Genomic DNA, 22,555 nt, shown 5'->3' with positions numbered 1-22,555 from the left:
TAGTTTGCAACATTTGCTTGAACTTGTGCATGCGTAATCACATTATCTGTAACATTTTTCAATAAATTAGGAACACCATCCAGTTACATTTTCATTCTTTATTCTTGTATTGCACATTATACATTCAAACTCCATCTGGCGGCAATTGTTTGATTATTCCATTCTTCTTCACCCTTGTTGATAAGTGTACTGATTATTTCTTTTGATTATTCCTTCAACAGCTCCAAACAGATACTTATTTTATAACCACCCTGTATACAAATTTGTTTTTTTACACTTTTAATGTGATCGGTTTAATGGTAATATAAATTAAAATTTAAAAACAACCATATAATAAATTATACTATGATAAAATAAATTTATTTCTCAACAACTGTACACCAATTTCCTTCATCATGATAGGAAGATACAATTTTCCCACCACATTTCAAAACAAGAGATTCTAGTTCTCCTTGCTTAAATACGTGGTAATATCTATGAACTTTTTGATTATTTTGTGAATCCTTCGATACTTTAGTCCATGGAACTAGGATATCTTGTTGTCTAAACCCAGTCCTATTTTTATGGACAGGTAAACAAGCTGAGTCACAAACTTTGATTGACTCAGTATCTTTTTGTGAAATATCATTGCTCATTTCTGACTGTTGCTTAATGTATTTTGAAATACCCTGTTCAAAGGCCCAAACATATATCAAAGCTTTTCCTTTTGGAGTCAAAACTCGCAGAATTTCTTCAATGGCTTTCAGTCTTCTTGCCTACAAAATTAATAAACTATATTTGATCACTTTAAAAAAAAAAACTAAACTTCACTTATATCAGATTCTCCATATTTATCTCGGAATCAAAAATTAATCGATCTACGATTAAAGAAAAGGCAAAATTCATGTTTTAATTTAATTATGTAAGTGGAATGATTTTTAGATTTCTAAGAAGTTTATAAATATCTGTTTATTTTGAAAATGAAATTGGTTATTCCTTTTGACATTTTCATTTAAAAAGTACCGTTATTTGTAATGTTCACAAAATTACAATATGGGTGTACCATACTATTTTTTAAAACTAAATACCATTTGTAAAGAAAAAAAAGTTTTTAAACAAAGCACATTTTAAGTTAAATATATGTTAATCAATTAGAAAAAATTACTTCAGTTGACATATGATGTATCACAGCAATGCAAATCACAAAATCAATTGATTCACTCCTGAATGGCAATGCCAAACAATCTGCTACTACAGCTTCGACATTTCTCTTGGAGCAAAGCTGAATTAAGTTGTAGGAAGCATCACATCCTATCTATATATATATATAAAAAAAATGGTGAGTTAGTTACTGACTGAAGTCCTTAAATACATATAAAATATTAAATGGTAGAAACAGATCTAATTGATCTATACAATGTTTCAAAAGTCTTAGTAATGATGAGCATTAATCTCCATATGATATGAGGTTGTAAAAAAGCAATATTGTGAAACAATTAAATGTAAGAATAATACAAAAAAAAGGAAAAAAAAACTTATGAATTTAAAGAATAAATTGTAAGCCTCATCAACATAACTATCTTTGTAAATTTAAATGTCTCATATGGCAGTATTGTAAAAGAAATCCTAGTAAAAAGATTCTAATCAGAATTGATGGTACTGTTATACTAGATATGACACATCAGGACAAAATGCATGCATGGAAAATTCGGTGAGTGTGCTGCCACTCTATGGAACCAATCGGAATAGGAAAATGCTTTTTAGCACTTTGAATCTTGAGCTAGTATCATTCTATAAAATTATTTTTTATTAATTAAATATATTCTATCACCTTTTAAAATTTTTACAAATAGCAATGTAACAATTAGATGGCTTTGCAAAATGCTAGTGGCCCTGGCTTGAGATTATACAGTTTACATAGATACATAAGCATTTCTATTATCCAATCATGTAAGGTGAAAAGATGGTAAAATAAATGGCTAAAATTATTTTGATGTTTTATAATATTTTTTGTTATTACATTTATTTCATTAGAATTCCATCAAAAAATTATGATCCGAACTAAATAAAGGTATGAACTTGCACATTATATATTTATATCATCCATGAAAGATAGTTCAGAAATGATAAAAGATTTGATTTTTGAAACAATAATTCCCTATCAAAATGTAATATTTTCAACTGAAGCAATTCAAAACCCTGAATTTATATTCAGGGTATCTGAAATTAAAAATTAGAATGCTGCATTATAAGAATAAATTATAATATATGTGAACTCCCTCAAATATCTCAAACTCTTAAGCTATTCTAAAACTTTACATGAATTGAAGGCAGATTATGTCAGTTGCCCATTAACAATCTCTGAAGCATAAAAAAGACTTGAGAACAATGCATTTCATTTTTGACAAAATTCAACTGATTTATGCCTTTTGGTAAATACACTGGAATTCAGCTAATTCAAAACTTTGTTGGCAAAAATAAGAATTCAAATTTTTAAAAATTGGATCTAGAAAAAATATAGCAGTGAAAGCAACAACTTTTAGGCTAAAATTATTAGCAAAGATTCATTTTAAATTTTTGTATTTAATTTAATTATATATATATCTTGTAAATAAAATAAGTAATTTTAACAAATAAGCAATGTGCAGACTAAAGTTATTTATCCTACTCCCCCCCCCTTTCTTTTTTCTTATTTTTCATTTCAAATCAACCAAAATAATTCAAATTATATATGCTTTATATTATTACTGGAAAATATATGTAAAAATGCAAGAATTAGCCAAGTTCCACTGTATTTGCCTAGTTCTTAAAATAATCTTATGCTTTTCTAAAATCATATCAAATAATAAAATTGAATTAGAATAAACTGTATACTTCAAAACATCCTGAAGTGAGTTTCAAATTTTTTCCATTTCCACATCCAACATCTAATACAACACGGCCAGGGGGAATATCTTTCAAAAAAGAAGCAACTTTAGGCCATGGTTTGTACCTTGTGTTACTAAAATGATTAGCAATCACTTCATACACCTATCAAATAAATTAATGATGCAGTGGTTTAATAAAAAAAGGATTTGCTAGAAAGATATCTTATTAAATTCATTTTTCATATAGATGATTCAGTCTCAAAAGAAACCAGTGCCATATTAAAAATATTTATTGTTAACTATGATATTCAAAGAAATTCTTTAGTTATAAAAACAATGGAATGTCACAGCATCAATTTATTTCATTTGTGTTTTAAGTAGAATAAAATATCAATGTTACATTTGAGTATAAATTTTGTTTTCTCATTATTGTCAATTTTTAATTCAAGTTGATTTTATTTTTTAAATTTAATATTAAATAGGAATATTGTTTCACTTTTTATTTTTATTTTATATATATAATTTTTTGGATTAATCAAGGTTTAATATTCAAATTTCCAAAAATTATTTCTGCTTCAAAAAGTAAAATATGTTGAAGCATTTATTTATAAAGCTTACCTCATTTACATATTTATTTTCTAATTCTTGGGCCTTTTCATCATTTACAACATCTTTAAGATCTGACCTGTAAAAAAAAATAAAAGCTTCTTTTAATGAATTAAAACCATGAAGAAAATCATTTAGTATGCAAATCTAGAAAGCACTAAAAAATGGGAAATAGCAACATCATGGAGAAGAAATAAAACAGAAAAATTCTATTAAGTATGGTAAATGATTTAACAAAAAAAAAAAAAAAAAAAAATAGAGAAATTTTCAATTGGTGAAAATGCTTAGATTGTGGTTTCAATCAGCAATTCATCATATTTTTGTTTCATAGGACAGAAGTCACTTTATTATTTTTTTCTGCAATTTCTTTATTTTGTATCATTTAAATTTTACTGTTAATAGATCACTGTTTGCTTCCATCTGATTTTAAAGTTAAGTTTTAATTTGAGTGTCCATGAACAGTATGCATAGAGAAGATCTTAACGCAAAAGAACAAAAATCAGCAAGAGAAAGAATTGTGTAATGGACAGCAAGACAAAGCCAAGAGAATAAAAATTAATTATAGGATAGCAACTTTTTTATGCCAGATTGTAGAAAAAATTTAATAAGCTGTGGTCTATAGATTCATAATATTCTCATTTCAATTGGCTAATATTTTCTTATAGCAATATTTTTATTTGTAATTGGTATTGCATTTTTTTTTCATCTGTTAATGGTTTCTATTTGTTTCAAGCTGATTTTGCTGATTAGTTTTAATTTTTATGTTTATGAATATGACAGACAGAGAAAATATCACTGCAAGGAAACAAAATTTTTAATATAACTATATATATATGCATTTAAAGCTATTACAAATAATATATAATTATATGTGTGTGTGTGTCTATGTATGTATGTATAAAAATTCTTAAGCCAATGTACACACGATTTTCTTCTAAAACTTTTTTTAGTTAATATGTGATAATCATATACAAGACATTGTAACAGGATAATAGTCGCTAAACAAGCACATCTTCTAATGAACAAGGAAGTAGCATAAAATGAGGAAATATCCAAGTGCTGGATTTTTTTTAATCAACATTTTCTTCATAATAAAAGTATTAATTCAATACAGAGAATAGACTTTACAAACCTATTCAAGATTCAGCATAACAAAGATATACTTTACAGATTTTTGGTATATTTAAATGACTGAAAAAGAAAAACACCATTTTGGATGTAAAACATCAAGCGAGAATGCCTTTTATCAGGTCTAACAAACCTTCAAATTGAAAAATTTTAATGAACATTAACAAAAATTTTATTTAATTTATAATATAAAATATTTGACAGTAAATATTCCATTCAATAATTCCTCTATGATTACATAAGTTCATTTAATTTGGGAATAAAATAGTATAAATGTTATAAAACAAAATATTTTTATTTCATTAATATCAATATTAAAAATTGCATTCATAATATTGATTGAATAAAATACAGCATTTTAATCCTGCTATTATGAATTAATTTCGAAAAAATATTTTTAATTATCAAAAATTCCTTGAAACTCAACAAATTTCTTTACTTTTTAGAATTAAAATTAAAAATTTTAGTTTCAAAAGTAAAATTTCTAGTTAGCTTTTTTTTTTTTTTTTTTTTTTTTTTGTAATCTTTACAATGATTGTGATGCTTGAGTACTGAATTATTTCCTTAGATCTTATTTAATAAAGTAAGGTATTCAATCAATATTTTATTTTACAATGGTTTTTCTGAAATATAGTTGAAAAGTATAATCCAGTTAAATATCCAAAACAATTTTAGAGTGAAAAGAATCAAATTAATAATTCAATACAATTTTTATGCAACCAACTGCTGACAGCAATTTGAAAAAAATAGATAATGAAATGCTTATTATTAAAAAAAAAATTAACTTGATTTAATATTTTTATATCCCTTATATTTTTATTTTTAAAATTCAAATTTAACATTCCATATTTTATTATTTAGATAAAATTAATTCAATTTAAGAAAATTCCAACTTTAGTGAAAGGAAAATACAGGGTGATTCAAATTAAAGTATCCCCATTTGGGGCGCCCTGGCGTGAGAATCAATCGACATAACACCTTCGTATTTGGAGGATATACATTTCAGGCCATAGGATATTGATTGGTGCAATAAAAAAAAATAGTTTAAAAAAAGGCCGTTAGGTGAAATATGGCGCTGCGATCGGTTTAAGGTAATGATTATGAAACATGACACCAACAATAAAGGACAGAATACTAGGTAAAAATGTAATAAACTTTACTACACAACACAAACTTTTTTTACTACAGAAATTACAATGATAGTAATAAATGAAAGACAGCAAACAAAAATTTCACAGATGGTTTTTAATGTGACTACCTTGCTTCGAGCTAACATGTTACACTGTGTTATAACATTATTCACAGAGACATGTAACAGATCGGGTTCGATGCTGTGTATGTGCAAGAGGATCTGATTCTACAAGTCTGCCAGATTTCCTATGTTTCCTCGATAAAAGTAATCTTTGAGGTAACCACAAAGCCAAAAATCACAAGGAGTTGTCTGGTGAACGTGGAGCTATCATTTAGGAAATGAACGACTTATGCGATCCTCAGCAAAATGATTCACAGCAATTGTTGAACTACACATGCTATGTGAGGAGGAGCACCATCCTGTTAAAATAATATTGTAGTGAGGTAATCACGCTGTTGGAATTCTGGAATGACAAATATTTGTAACATATCTCAATAACGTGCTGAGGTTATGGAACAGGTTGTTTATCCCTGTGGAGTGATTTTCTCAAAGAAAAATGGCCCAATCAAAAAGACGGCAGTAAAGCGATCCAAACAGTAACATGCGGTGAATGTAAGGGCATTTGTTGAACTGGTGATGATTCACAGTGGGTCAGATATGGCAGTTTTCGGTTTCATTGTTCTACACATGAGAAGGTGAACCTCATCAGTCCATAGGATGTTCCACAGCCAATTCTGTTCCAACTCCATCCATGCCAAGAAAGATAAAGCGAACGTTTCACGTACATCGTTATCGGCTCGTTTTAATTCTTGCAAGCGATGGATCTTATACGGATAGACTTCGAGTGCTATCCGCATGCACCTCCAAATTGTAGTGTATGGCAACTCCAGATGCCTTGATACGGCGCGAGTACTGGATGTCCCTGCTGTGTTCGAATAGGCTCGCTCAACGAGAGAGGTTGCGACGTCTTCAATCACCTGCGGTATCCGTGTTTTATGTCCACGGCTTGTTTTTAACAACAAAGCTGCCTGTTTCCGCGAAACGTTTGATCATTCGCTACAGAGTACAAGGTGCTTCTGGACTCGTACGTAAAAAGTTCTGCCCTCCGTATAAGCGAAACGCTTTGGCAGTTTTATTGCTGTTTTGGTAAAATAACTTTAGCAGAAACTCACGCTCTGGGAAAGAGATAACCATAGTCGTGGCCTCAGAATATTCGGAACCTGTATGCCCGGCTTTTTATCCGTTAAGAACGACCTTTTGTTCGCCTATTATGTTCTCCAATGCAGCTTGTATTGCTGAATATCCGAATTTTCATCCAGCTAGCGAAAGTTGTGCGATAGTGATGCAATAATGTGGTTTATTACAGATACCTCGTATTCTGTCCTCTATTGTTGGTGCCTTGTTTCATATTCATTACCTTAAACCGATCGCAGCACCACATTCCACCTAGCGGACTTTTTTGAACCAATTTATTATTGGACCAATCAATTTTCCATGGCCTGAAATGTATCCTCCAAATATGAAGGCGTTACGTCGACTGGTTCTCTCGTCAGAGTAACCCAAACGGGAATACTTTAATTTGAATCACAATGCATTAATTTGTAATATTTTTAGTTGAATTCAACAATATACAGAGTATTTTTAAAATATTATTTTTGGGGATTTATAAATACTTTTAATATGTAAAATGTGTGTTCATATGTATTTTTTCAATTGATATGAATGATTAAGTGAAGAATTGCTCCACATTTTTTTTTTTATATACTCTAGAATAATCTGATAAGTTTTCATTTTCAAAATATTTGGCACAATTTTTTATAGAATTTTCTTTTGATACATGAATGGAAGATTCTAAAAAAATTTCATGCTTACATATTCGCTTTTTCAGAATCGCATTGTTCTGGAAATCCTAAAAATAAACCAAACATTAATCATATAATGTAATACAACCTGAAAAACAAGAAAATTTATCATTAAAACAGTATTTATGGATAGTTTGTACAATGTTTTGTTGCAGGTAATTCATTTCGATAGTAATATTATTCTAGTGCATAATAGTATCTTAATACTAGAGAAAGAGTTTCATAAAATTAATCAATTTTCATTTTATACATGTATAATTTTATAAAAAGAGTATCTATTAATGGTGTTTCAATTGATTCATATTCAGTGGTGAAACTTTATATTAATTGTTTTCATCACTCGTGCTACAGCATGATTAACAAGATGCATGGATCCCACAGAGGATCCCTAATTCAAAATTTTACAATTAAAAAGATACCTTTTATTGTCCTAGTATCCAAAACACAGAAATAAATAAATAATTAAAAGTCTACAAATTTTAGGGAACTTGCAGATTTATAAATAATATCCATTTTTAAAAAAGCAACTACATTATTAAACTTTCCTGATGGTATTTTTCATCATTCTTATCAATCGAGTTAGTGAATATAAAATAAATGAACTTTACTTGAGTGACTAAACACTCCATGGTAGAAGAGAGGCTATGGTAACGAGCAATATTATTAATTCCCCATTCCTTGGACCAAACATTGGATTTTTGAAGAAGCAATAAATATTTTTCCAAAAAATGAAAGCTTAAAAGAATGCCTTTTATTTAAATGCAAACCACCTCCTTTTAAATTACAGAATCTTGTATAATCGACGAAAAGAATGATCAAGAATTTAAAAAATAAAATATTGTTAATCCATAATATTAATTAAATCTTTTAAGGGACACTCTCTATACATTACCTGGGATCCATACAGACTAATTATTTTTTAAATCATTAGGCTCAAATGCAGAACTATTTCAATGGACATACTGATACATTAACCCTAAAATTTTCCATGTTGTCAACTTGTTTCTGATTAGGTGTTCAGTTTTTTTTTTTTTTTCCATGTAATGAAATCAGTTGATTGAGTCAGTTATAGAATTCATTCTTTTTTAATGAAATTTTATTTTTGCTCAACTTACCACAATGACAAGCTCCTTCCCTGATGAGTCTAAAAGTGAGTGACACTCGAGTAGTTCGCGCACAGAGAGTGAGTGAGCATTTTTCACCATCATCTGAAGGAATGACATCTGTTTTTCTTGGAGTTATACTGAAAATAAAAACACAGTAAAATGTGCTGATAAATTTATATATATATTTCACATTTTATTTTATGTCTCCTTTTACCACTGTCTAAAAATAGTATATACATTTTTGAAAACCATTCAAGATTAATCAATAAAATAAATATTTATCCTAATTTGATCTGACAATGGCTCTTAATCAAGTAGTAGTTAATAAATATTTGAATTCAATTAAATAGAAAGTTTTAATCTGAAAAATATTTTACATAAAATGTCATCATATATTGAAATAATTTTTAATAAAATAAATACCCACTGTACTTACAAGATTTTCTTGAAGTAAATATTCCAGAGCATGGAAAACATAACAAAGTAAAGAAAATAATTTCTATATGATTCTCCATATCAATATGAACAAATTTTGTTGAGAGAGATGCTTACTAGCGAACTTAATGATTTCAAGAAACCTTAAGCAATGCCAGATCCCATTTCAAATTAACATACCTATGTTTTAAATTATTTTCGTCGTCTAAAAATTCACAAAAATATTTTATTTGGTTTATAGTAATCAATTGTCAGAAATTTCAGTTTTATCAATCATCCTTCAAAGGCAGCAGTTTTACTTCAATGAAATTACAATTACTTTAAATGAAATAAATTACTTCATCAAACAGTTTTGATTCTAAATAATTAATATAAAAATCAACTAATTCAAATAAGTTGAAAATATAATTAATATAATTAAACCATTATAATTTGGGCAACCCAGTTGATAACCAAAGTTAATTAATATTAAATATATTCTACCCATGTTTCCATTGATAGCGACTTTCTCCTAACATTATAAGGGCACTTCTTCTAGGAAGTAGAACTGGGATACTTCTTTTATCAGGTCCATAAAAATCCATAACCACCTGTAAAAAAAAGCAATTATATTTCAAATTTGTATATGCAATCAACATTATAATAATAAAATTAATTCATTTTTAACCATACATGGGAAGGAAAATATGGAAGCCATAATCAAGTATTCATTCTTCAACAGAAAAATTCTACTTAGCAAGCTGAATTATTTTTTTTTAATATCTACATCATGGTGCAACTTTATAAATTCAAATCTGGCCAATGATTTTTGACATTTCAGACAAAAATAATAATATGAGTTCTATATAAATACTTTTGTTAAAGTAAAATATAATTCAATATTTTATTACATACTAAGCATTGTTCATATTTTTGTCTAGATTTCACATCTATAGAGAAATTAATAAGAAATTTTATATTTTACTTTTTTTTTTTACATTAGTGTATATACCTGACATTGACCAAGATTTCATGAATGATATTTTTAATGTACAAATTACTTTTGTATGAAATGATAAACAAAATCTTCTTATTGTCTGGAACATTTTTTTTCATTAAAATATAAATATCAATCGAAAAATTTTAGAAAACCACTAATAACCAAATTTTCTCCATAAATTATGAATATAACATTAGTACTAGAAATTTTAAAATATATATATAAAAAAAAATTAAGAAGCAGAGCCTCATAGTTGCTTGGCTAACAAGTACATATATTATATTTCAAAATCGTCTAAAATTTTTTAAACATTGCAACAAATGAAGGAAAAATTGTACAGCAATGAAATTGGTATTGTTGAAAGGGTAAAATTTTGAATTTTAACAAGGTAGTGACCGAAATGGGAAATTTCTAAAAATATATAAAATCAGCAATAAATAGTAGACAAGAACATTTCCTGACAAGCATGCACATAATCAGTGGTTTTGAATTATCATTTCTCTACATTTGAAACCTAATGTCACCAAAATGACCATTGCAACAACTGCCAGAAATAGCTTTCTTTCGAGAGTATGGTGACTTTTTAGAACTTTATTATGATAAGAAAAGTGATAAGCTAATAAATATTGTTAAGGTAACCCTAATGAAATTTTTGGAAAGACCTGCTTTTGCTTTTCAAAGAATAGAGAGAGATAATAATTTTGGTTCAACCTGCTCTCAACTCACAACCTTGCCATGATGCCATGTCATTGTTAAATATCCTAGTGTTACTTTCTCATGGCAACAATGTTGAGAGCGAATTTTCAATCTATGAAATTTATTTGTTAGAGAATATAAAAAAACAGTATGAAGAGTTGTTTATGACAATATTTAAGCAAATAGTAGAATAAGTAATTTTGGTGTGTCAACACAATTGATTTTATGTGGGAAGAAACTGAACCAAATATTAAGATTACAAAGAGAAGAAATGAAAGAAAGAAAAAGAATTAAGTGAAAATTTGGAAAGAAAAAAGGGAAGCAGAATATCAGCTCAAAAAATTAAATAAATAAAAAAAAATTAATGAATTTTTGAGATAGATTCTTAAAAAGAGATTCTAAGAATTGAGAAAGAAATTGCAATTCTTAAAATTTTGTAAAAAGAAGCTTTTAAAACTTTTTAATTCACTTAAAGTAGGACAGATTATTTTAAATATAGTATTTTTTTAATACTTCAAACATTGATATTCCAATTTTTTAATTTAATAATGGATTATTATTTGTAAATTTTTCATTTTATTTGTAATAGGAAAGCAATTGCTGTTTTGGCACTAAAGTTATTATCTTAAAATAATATTTTACATCTAGCATTATTTGCTATAATAAATTGATTTTAAAAAAGGCTATATCTATACTTATAATAAAGCTCAACGTGTGTGTGCGCGCTATACAGGTCAGACCGTTTAACCTACAGCAACCAAATTTGGTACATGTATACCTTGGAGGTCAGGAATGTGCACCTTTTTAGTTAGAATTTTAATTATTAATTAAAAATTAACTTTCCTGCCAAAAAAACTCCACCATTTCCCTCCCTCCATTTCTCCACCGCCAAATGAGTAAGGCTTTAGTTTTTTTTCTACACGCTAATGAGGTTAGGCTTAACATTTTTCAACTAATTATTTCAAACGATTCTGTTTATTTTCTTAATGTTTGATGCATTTAAAATTAAGCATTATTAATTAATCGATCTTTCAGATTCATTCTGAAGTACTTTTGAATTAAAATAAAACAGAATAAAGGAAATTAAAAATTTCTAATCTGCATGGCGTTACCATAACTAGCATTGAAAATTCACGCATACGCATTGTGTTGATTGTTGACAGCTGTTTTCAACAGATGCGGACTTGATTTAAATTATTTTTAGTTTAGTTGTATGCTTTTGAAATTAAATTGTATTTATGTTAGTTATGTATTTTTTGTATATGCTTATAGTTTTAAGTACATCGTTTTTTAAATCTGTTATCGACCAATTATTTTAAAAGATTCTGTTCATTTTCTTAGTGTTTGATGCATTTAAAATTAAACATTGTTAATTAATCGATCTGCTCATTATGAATCTGAGAAAATTTTGTTGAAAAATTCTTGATATATTACATAAATTAAGAAAATTAGAGATATACAAATTACGTTATGACTGAAGATTTTTATAATATTATGAGTGAATTAAATGACTATCAAAATTTGGAGTTTTAAAATATTTTGATGCAGAAGCTATTAAAGTAGGAATTGCATAAAATATTTAATTATTAAAATTTTAACGATTATTAAGATTGGCGAACCAGCTGATCGTCAAAGGCGGCTGGTTCATTTATAAAGACATAAATTTTCAATTAAAGAACGTAATTCCTTATGCTTTGTTAAAGAAAAATTATTTTAAGTAATATTTTGGCAGTTTCTCTTATTTAAATCTATGCTAAAATATATATTATTATGTGCACATAATCATACTATTTTATATGTATACTGCAATATGCATTTCTAGTACTTATGCAAAGAGTACTAATTAGTTATTAAACTATTAGAGAAAAGATCATAATAACCTTGATGGTGTAATATAATTTAACTTGTATTGTAAGAAATGTTTCTAAAGTTTCTTAGAATTTTTATGCAATAATATATTTTGTTAAAATTTCCAGTATTTTCTCATATAAAAAAGTAATACACAATTTTAATATTTTTTTAGGATGTTCATTCCATTTTTTTAAAAAATAAATTTCATGAAAATAAAAAAAAATTTTCACATTATACAAGTGTTTTTAATAATGTATGCTGTACACATAGAGTGATTTTGAATAAGTAGAAAGCCAGGAAACTAACCATAAGTCAGAGAAATGTTCCAAGTTTAGACAAGGAAAAGCCAGGGAAATTTTTTTCACAGTTTTTGTAATTGCCTTGTTTAAGATGAGATAATTTCCTTTGAAATTATTTCAGAGAAAATTTCTACTTATTTGAATTCTTAATTAATCTATGTACCTTAAAAAGTTGACAGTATTTTTTTCTCTTTCCTTATGTAATAAGTGTTCAAAATTTTTTGAGCATCTCCAATTTTTTAGGAGGAGATATAGGGCACACACATACATACATAGCCACAATGACTTTTATTTATATTAAGATGCAGTAAAGAGACAGTACAGACTAAAGAAAAAGTGATGTAAATGACAAGAAATTTTAATAGTGAGAAACTACTTGCATAAGGAAAAAGAGATAAATGTTTGACAAAAACATATTATTATTGCAGACTTTTTTGCTTGTATTCCTAATACTTAATATAAATGTCAGATATAAATTAAATTGTTGATAGTATTCTGTTTTGGTACTTTTATTTACCCATTTTCTAACAATTGGTAGATATAAATTAAATTGTTGATAGTATTCTGTTTTGGTACTTTTATTTACCCATTTTCTAACAATTGGTAGGTATAAGAGTAATAATATAAATAGTAGATATATGTTAACATTTTGGATAATATATGTTTTTAATTTGATTATCTTTTATGGTATGGGTATGAAATTAAATATAATACAACAAATATTTCTTTGCTTCTTGAAACATTAAAATTTTTATAACTAGTATTATATTTACAATATAAACAAACATTTATTCTAGATGACAACACAATGACTGTTTCCTACAAAAACAAGGCCCATAACAAGGGCTTTTTTGGGGGGGTCCCCCCATTTAACAAACCAGCATGAAAATATTTGTCCATAACATAGTTGACATATAAAACAACAGAGACAAAACAACTTAAAACTACATCCTTCAAGACCTCAACACTTATGAAAGTATATATAATGCTGTATAAAAAAATTCAAGTGTGGCAATGAAAATAATTGTGCTGGTGACATTCGATTGTAATGGGATATTACTGAGGATTATAATTTGCCACTAATTATAGTTTTTGTCATCTACTAATTTCTTCCTCCTCCCCCAAAAAATACTGAATTGTAGCCAACATAAAAAAAAAAAATATTGATATATTTTATAGTAATTTTAAAAACCTTAATAACACTTTCAAAGAAAAATAAATACTATCACCATTTATGCATTAATATCTTATAAAAAATGTAATATAGTAAAAAATGTAATGTAATTTGCATAAGAATGACAAAGTTTTTTTTTTTTTTTTTTTTTGCAGTATATTGTATTATTAAAACATAAGTAACCCAAAATGAATAAATAAAATATTTAGTTAAGAAATGTAATATAATTGTATAACATTTTAAGAAAGATGTTTGAAGGCTAGATTTCAGTTTTCTCAAATGTACAGAAAGAACTGGTTCTTCATTATGTTTAGATATATTCAAAATTAAATCATATATCCAAGAAACTTGTATTACATTCATGGTAGCAAACTTACAATGGTTACTTATTGGTAGCAAATAAGTATTATTAAGAAAAGAGCAATAATTTTCTGGAAATTTGTGCAACATTTTGAATCAGAAAATAAAATCAAATGATCTATATGATGTAAACTGTGAGCAAAACGTTATCATACCTGTGAACATAAACTTATAGATACAATTCCATCCTCAAAGGCAGAATGAGTATCAATATGTGGTGGTATACCTATCAGATAGAAATTTGAAAACATTAAGTAAAATATTGTGAAATTTTTAAAATCAATATATTAAAGTAGCAACAATTATTATTAACAAAATTGCTTACCTTGACCAGGAAGGTAATGATTTACAGTTAATTGGTCAGGAATTCTCGGTAAATAACCTAATGCAACAATTTTCTCTAAATATGGAATACAAATGTCAGGGACTTTTTCATCCAAACATCTATTTTTATCCACATTATTGCTTCCATATATAAATTCATAACCATAATGTTTTACTTTTCTATGCTTTAAAACAGCTTTCTCTATAAAATAAACAAATATATTTTAGAATTATCATTCATTGGCAATTCAAAATCAATTATAACAAGAAATATTTGAAACATCCTTGAAAAGACATGACTTGAACAAATACATTAATTGTGCATTTTTAATATAAATTAAATTCACTACTACAATGAAATATAGAATCATGATAAAATGCCATTAATAAATACGTGCATAACAGAAAAGCACTGAAAGAATAAAAAATATATATAATGAAATAAGGAATTTTTAGTGATTCAGTTTAACATTAAATATCATGTACATTTTATTTTTATTTTCAGCTTCAAGAGAATTAAAAAAAAAACATCTTTTTGGCAAACTGGTAGACAAAAGCAGATTGGTTTTAATCTGTGTGACTGTTTTTTTATTCTTTTTAATTCTTAGACAAAAACCAAGAAGAATGTCTTCCTGAAACATTTCTGCATATCCTCCAACTATTCCTCCTCCCCTCCAAAAAACTATGGTCTTTGGATAAAGCTGTGAAAGCATGCATAATGTTCACCATTACCTTGCAAGGTTATTACAAAATACAGATCTAGTGATAGTTATAAAATACAGATGTTTGGCATAAATCTAGCATTTTTACTAAATCTGCTTTGTGAAATGTGTTTTGGATGCCTTTTTGCAGACTGATACCCACCAAAATTTCCCATAAAACTACAATTGTAGTCACAAGACAACATACCAAGTTTCATTGATTTAAGCTATTGCGTTTATGAAATAACATATTTACATTCATGAGAAAGTACAGATCAATAGATGAATTAATTGGAGGATAAAAATCACTTTTTAGCCCCTAACTTCAAAACAGTAGCAGCTATTGAAAATTCCGAGTACAAAAGTTGTTCGTCTTAATGAGATGGCTAATTTAATTAATTTTTCTATCTTGAATATTAAGGAAGTTATAGCAAAATAAAAATTCCCTCCCCCTTTGAATTAGACAGCCTGTCTACAAACTCATCTGATTTTTTTACATTTCTTAGGACATATTCCAAGCCAGTTAAAATCCAAACAAAAATTACTCTAGTTATCTTGCTAATAAAATAACATGGACAAATCATTATACATAGAAAGAAACTTTAGAATTAAAGGTTTAGACAGTTTTGGAACTGCAGAAATTTTTTTGAAGTCTGGCCATGAAAAACATTGAAATAGGTAGTCTTCCTATAAGTAATCTGCCTAAAAAGCCTCTAATTCTTAAGGAATTTTAATAAATTTACAAAGCAGTTTTTTCTTTTATATGTTTTTAATTAAAAATCAAGGTTACTACTTTAATACTATATTTAATGAGAGTTTTCACAAGCAATTTGCATTTTATAATTGCTGCTGAAAGCAATTATAAACAGTATTTGAAAAGTGCTTTTCATAATTTAAAAAAAAAAAATACCCCCCCCCCTACTGCTGTAAACATGCATTTAGAATCAAAATTTCAGAAAACAGAAACATTAAGGATATATAAATGTATTCTTTGAAAACTGTTAAGACAAATAAAAAGCCTAATCTGTTATATTAAAAACAAAAATTTATTTAAACTTTAAATCTAGCAATTTTTTTAAAAATATTTTTATAATTTACACAATTACTTAGCATACCCTGATATCTGTAAATAGCAGGCCTGTTAGATGATTTCTAATATAGAAAACCAGAGTTATTAATAGGTAAAGATCATATAAGGGCAGATGCTGCAAAATTAATCTGCATTTAGCAGTTTCCAAATTTATGACGGCCAGCATTTGCATCCCTTATTTTATATGTGTTAAAAGCAGCAAAAAGTGCATTCCATCATTTGTAATATAATTTAAAATATTATCTACAAGTAAAAATAAAAAAAATATATAAATTAAAGAAAGAAAGTGCATATTTTATGTATAAGAAAATATATAAAATATGAATCATACTACCTGAAACATCTTCAAAAGTTATGGCTGCAAGAAGAGCTTTCTCTTCTTCTTCATTTATAAAATTTTCTATTATCACAAGCCCTGGTGGCATTGAATTTTCTGTACAGTTTAGTAAAGGGACATCTGTATCTACAGTACAAAAACAGAGCTAAGCTTTATTACTTAGATTTTTTAAAAAAAATATTAAAACAAAAGCTATAAATTCAAAAGGTCTGAAGAACTATATTCTCTCAATAAAAAGAATAAAAATTAATTGCAATCCTTATATTAATAAAATCAATGACAAAATGAATAATTTAATTAAAAGAATCAGTGAAATAAAAGAAAAAGTAAAAATGCATTTCTCTTGGTTCATTTTAAATAATTTTTAATGCATAATTTTACTAAAAACATTATATTGTTACAAATCTGTAATTTTGCTACCCGGCACAAATAGTGCCCTCCTGGAAAAACCGTTCCATCCAGTAGGAACCAAGATACACCCTGATTGGTCTGGAAGATTCTAGTCCTGCCTCCCGGAACTATAAAAGACAGGCACTCTGTGTATCGTCAGAAGTAGTGTGTGGAGAGTAGTCAGAGTCGTCGACAAGTAACAGAACTAGAGAATTAGACAGCAAGCAAGCTGTTGAACTAGTGATTAAATGCGCTGCATGATTACTATTGATTAGCGGTATTCGTAGAAAAAAAATTTTTTAACAATATATATATATATATATTCCTAACATAAATTAAAGCATTCTTGAAAAATATGAAACTTCTATATTAGAAATATAACCAAAATGTGTAATTTGCCCAATGTACCAACTACCTGTTGTCCTAAAATTTGTGACAAATATAATTTTTTTTCTTGTGATTAACACTAGTAGAAAAATGAAATTGTGTGCCAGCAATTAAACAAAGCTACTGATAGAGTGGGGGGAAAAAACCTGATGCTTACTGGATATGTAAGACATATAGAAAATATGCCCAGTTTGTAATTTTTTCCCATTTAAGCTATTAAAAACATTTTCTGCTTCTTTGGCATGACTAAAAATCAGAAAGGCATATGGTTCTCCAGGAAGTAGGACAATGTTTTCTATACATCCATATGGCTTGAATATATCCATCAAAAATACTCTATCAAGTCCACAGCCTAATCCACCATTACCAATAAAAAGGCTCTAAAAGTGAGAAAAGTAATCAACATATTTAATAAGAAAAAATATATCATTTATACCAATATTTTATAAATTTAAATAGAATGAAATGAAAATGTGTGCTCAAATTTTAATGCAACTAAATTACTATTATGATTCTTTATTAATAATTTATTTTGGAAACTAATTACCATAAAAAAATTTCTAAAAGATTTTTTGTCAGTATTAGCATATGATATAGCAAATGAAATTTAAGATTGTGAAATCATCTATATTTAACATTTTAAATGACAAATGGTGAATAAAAATGAAAAGTTGAAGTAAAAAAGTTTTGGGTGTGCATATTAAATAAATAGAATATGCATAATATATTTGCATATTATTAAAAATTTATTTTAATTATAACTTTTAATTTAGTTAATTCTTATATATTTAATTATAACCTATAAATATATGCATAAAAGCACATTTACAATACCCATGTAAAGCATTTGGAATTATAGATCTCTTATAAAATCAATGAAAACACATTATTTCTGAGCAACCATGTTAAATAAAAGTTTAACATAATAAAAAAAAAATAACTGCTTTTACATACTTTTGTTTAATATACTTTGTTTCATATTTGTAAAGACGCAATTGATTTTTCCTCTTATTCTCTAATGTGCAAGAATTTTGCAAACTTACATGCACTTGATGACAATATAATATTTTAATACTTTTTAAAAATTCCCTTTTTATTACTTTAATAAAACCTAGTTTATTAAAAGCTGTTTCGTTATGGATTTATTTCATAATATCACAGCTAAAATATTTTTTTTATTTGAACAAAAAATTCATGAAGATTACTACTTTGAGTAATTTTTCTTTACATAAACTTTAGATAGGATCGCAGAATAAACTATCTTCAATTCTTTTCCAGAGTTCTACAGAAACTTTGTTACATCACTTATTACAATGTATCTTAATGAAATGCATCATTTTATACATGACTAGTATGTATAAATATTACTGAAGAACCCATGTCCAGGCTTTATAAAATTGTGCTCTCTGATCTAGAATAATTTAGTACTACACTAAAAAAAAACTAAGAATATATACACAAAGTGCTCTTTATACCCCCCTCCCTTAACTTCTGAATGACAGAATATATAGTCATAAAAGAAGTATCTATTTATAATGAAATACCTATGCTTTACATGGTGAGGTTGCTTACAGTATCACCTGGTAGAAAAAATTGAAGTGTTCCTATCTCAGAAACAGTAGAAGATTAGGCAAATATATGAATTACAAAGTTACAGAACATTTTTGATTAGTACAAAAAGGCATCTGGTACATACTAATACTTAGAATAGAGCACTCAAAATGAAAATTTGTTAGGTCATGATTTTTGAAACTGTGTTCTTTGCCATCTACAATACAGATTTGGATCTTTTGAATATTCTTTAGCATATCAGTTAATGCACAAGCTCAAGCAACAGTAATGTCATAAAAAAAATTCTGCAATGTTAGCAAAAAGGTCACATTTTGTTTGAATTGTTCCAGCAAGAAAAAAATAGATTAAGATTTTTTCCTCCTCTTCTTCTTGTTAAAAAAAAATGTCATTTTATCCATGTCTTCTCATATCATTATTTTAGAAAATGTGAACAAACAAATATGCATTACAGGCATTCTGTTCTTAGTATTAATTTGCAGAAGTTATCTTTTTGCTTTAAAGCAATAATGTCCTACAACTTTGAAATTAATATTTCACCTTTATCTTGCATTATTTTTTAGTTAAGAACACTAAATCCAAATTTTTCTGCCAAGGAACATTGTAAGCTGTCTCATTGAATAGCTATTTTACCATACCTAAACATTATATATAGACACCATGGAACACTACATATACATATAGATACTATGACTATAGCTGTCATGGTTCTGAAGTTAAGGGATTTAAATGGACATACATCCTAACTGAAATACTTATTTAATAAAATGATACTAGAGTTTTAAAAAAAAGTTGCTTGTTTTCTGACTAATACTATCAAATTTTGCAAACTGATTTTCATTGCATCAATATTCTTATATTGATAAGTTTATCTAATATTATAAATCAATGTTATTAAACATAAACCATCAAGACAATTTTATTTTTGATATATTTAAAATTATAACTAAATATATTTTTGTTTCAAATTAAAATAAAATCTATTCTAATAAATCTTTAGGCACTTTTGAAACAATGGTACCTTGAATTGCAGCCTATCAGTCCTTTGGATAAGATGAATCACAATAAACCTTAACTTAATTTGTTCAGTTAGCTTTAAAAAAAACAAAAAAACAGCTACAGGATCTTTTGCTATGTTTTTAAAAAATTCTTAAATGGAAACAAATTGCCTCCATGTACATATATCACTTTAATAGCTTCTACTACTGCTTTTCTCTAGTAGAATACCTAGTTAATTAAAATACTATTGTCATAGGAAAAAATAATGATTTTACTATATATCTCTTTACAAGATAAATTATATCTTTCAAGATTTTATTTTATGCCAAATAGAAATGAATTTTAAAAAATTAAAGAAATATAAAATCAAATAGTAAAAGAAGGGATGACAAAACACAAATACATGCTGTATTTTTTAAATTTATATTTCAGAACTTACATTTGTAGCTTCTTTTGAAGTCTGAATACCTCGATGCTTATAAAGAATGTCTTCACAATGCTTTGTCTTACGGGCTATTTTTTTCTTCAATCTTTCTTCCATGACTGAAGTTCATAAACATTTATTATTAGCATATATGTTTAATATATTACTGTCCAATCAAGGAAATTTTTTTCAAAATAATATGAAAGAAAGATAATGGTTAAAAATTTAATTAAGTATCTAATAAATTCTAATATTAATCTCCAAATCAAGATACAAAATTATTCTTTTAAAATAAAAAATTCTTATTTATTAATTACATTCCAGGAATTAATCAACAGACATGTTATGCTTACTTCAACTAGAAATTAACCATAAAAAAATCACCAAAGGTCTCATGTTTATTTCAACTAGACATTAACTGCCAAAAAAATCATAAATCTCATGCTAATCTAATGACTATGTTCATCACTGATAGTGTGAAGCCTAAAGTTGAGCAATGGAAGGCAATTAATATATAAGTATCAAATAATCCTAATTTTTTTCACAAATATTGATATTTGTGTATTAATTGTATGTTGCTGATGAAATTTTGGCTTCATTGCATGTTATCAATAAACTTTAGGCCTAACTGCATATTAATGACATATAATCTGATTTTAGATATAATTAACATGATATCTAAAGTGAGTTCTTGGTGATTAGCTACCGATTGCAGTTAATACACAAATATTAAAAATTTATTCTATACACAAAAATAAAATAAAAAATGCTTTAATCTTCACATACTGAAAGAAGAAAATAAAAATCACAATCTCTTACTTCAATGATGATGTAGATTAATTACGTTTTTTAACTGCTATGTAAGTACAAAGTAAATAAATAATTTTCAAAAATAAAATTGATTTCTTTAAGTTACTATTGCTGATTTGTTTTATATTCTACAAATATATTATGAGCTAATTAAATATTTCAAACCAACTTAATCATAAATTATAATAATTTCACAATAGCAATGTTTACAGCAAGTTAATGATTACAATAAAAAGACAATATGCCACAGAATTTTATAGAAAAAAAATAAAACTTATGATAGTGGTATTTTGAAAATTGATCCGTATTAGCACATAATGCTAAACATAGAACATCTTTACAATATTTCAGGCATTACAAAAAAACATACAATATCATGAAAATGACATATAATATCTTATTCTAAAAGGAATTTGTGGGAAGATCTGATTAAATTATAAATTTCTTAATCTGAAATTTCCTTAATTTTTTACTTTTAATGCAAAAAAAATTACTTTTTGAGTATTGTATGTAATAATAAATTTTAAAAAAACAATACATATTTTTTAATAAATAATTTATAACTGTCGATAAAACAAAATATATCTTTAACGTTTACTTACTTTAAAAAAAAAATAATCTGAAGCGGCTGATTGACTGAAATAAGCTAACTGCAAAATTTTGCAACTTTCTGAATTTTGTAATTTGGAACGATGAATTTAGGAAATGTAGCAATAAAGAGATTAAAATCCTTTGTTTTCAAATGTACAGAATAAGCAAATTCGTCAACATACATACAATGATTAGGAAGTTCTATCCATTAGCAGTTTCAATATATACAGACACACACAAAATATCTCAAAACTCAAAATGAAAACAAACACAACGTGCAACGACAGAAATGCTAGACAGTAGTCATTAGCCTGTTTTACCTCAAATTCTAATTGAGTTCGAATAGACTTCACAAATAATAAAGAAAAATGCATAAAAATTAAAAAATATTTGTTAGCGATCAATTATTATTACGGATTAATAGTCAAAATTTGAATATTACTAAAGTTCTCTTCGAAT

General features: G+C 26.7%; 1 protein-coding gene across 4 annotated transcripts; it reads right to left on the bottom strand.

The window, feature by feature from the left end:
- Nucleotides 1-338: 338 nt before the first annotated feature.
- Nucleotides 339-22,390, bottom strand: LOC129976238 (alkylated DNA repair protein alkB homolog 8-like). Of its 4 annotated transcripts, none has more exons than XM_056089716.1 (13): nucleotides 22,279-22,390; nucleotides 20,711-20,814; nucleotides 17,861-18,083; nucleotides 16,924-17,052; nucleotides 14,800-15,000; nucleotides 14,630-14,700; nucleotides 9,599-9,705; nucleotides 8,690-8,817; nucleotides 7,585-7,621; nucleotides 3,465-3,531; nucleotides 2,854-3,009; nucleotides 1,145-1,294; nucleotides 339-755 (listed from the first exon to the last, which is right to left on the bottom strand). In XM_056089716.1, exons 2-13 carry the CDS (start codon nucleotides 20,810-20,812, stop codon nucleotides 360-362), a joined length of 1,767 nt encoding a protein of 588 aa, XP_055945691.1. In that variant the 5' UTR covers nucleotides 20,813-20,814; nucleotides 22,279-22,390; the 3' UTR covers nucleotides 339-359. The 4 variants fall into 4 exon arrangements, with proteins under 4 accessions (XP_055945691.1, XP_055945689.1, XP_055945692.1 ...); XM_056089714.1 differs by having other exon boundaries at nucleotides 22,108-22,365; XM_056089717.1 differs by having other exon boundaries at nucleotides 22,283-22,349.
- Nucleotides 22,391-22,555: the final 165 nt, after the last annotated feature.

This window comes from Argiope bruennichi, chromosome 7, assembly GCF_947563725.1.
Source record: "Argiope bruennichi chromosome 7, qqArgBrue1.1, whole genome shotgun sequence".
NCBI lineage: Eukaryota > Metazoa > Arthropoda > Arachnida > Araneae > Araneidae > Argiope > Argiope bruennichi.
Note: the sequence above shows the minus strand (reverse complement) of the source record. Positions and strands in the feature narration are given on the sequence as shown.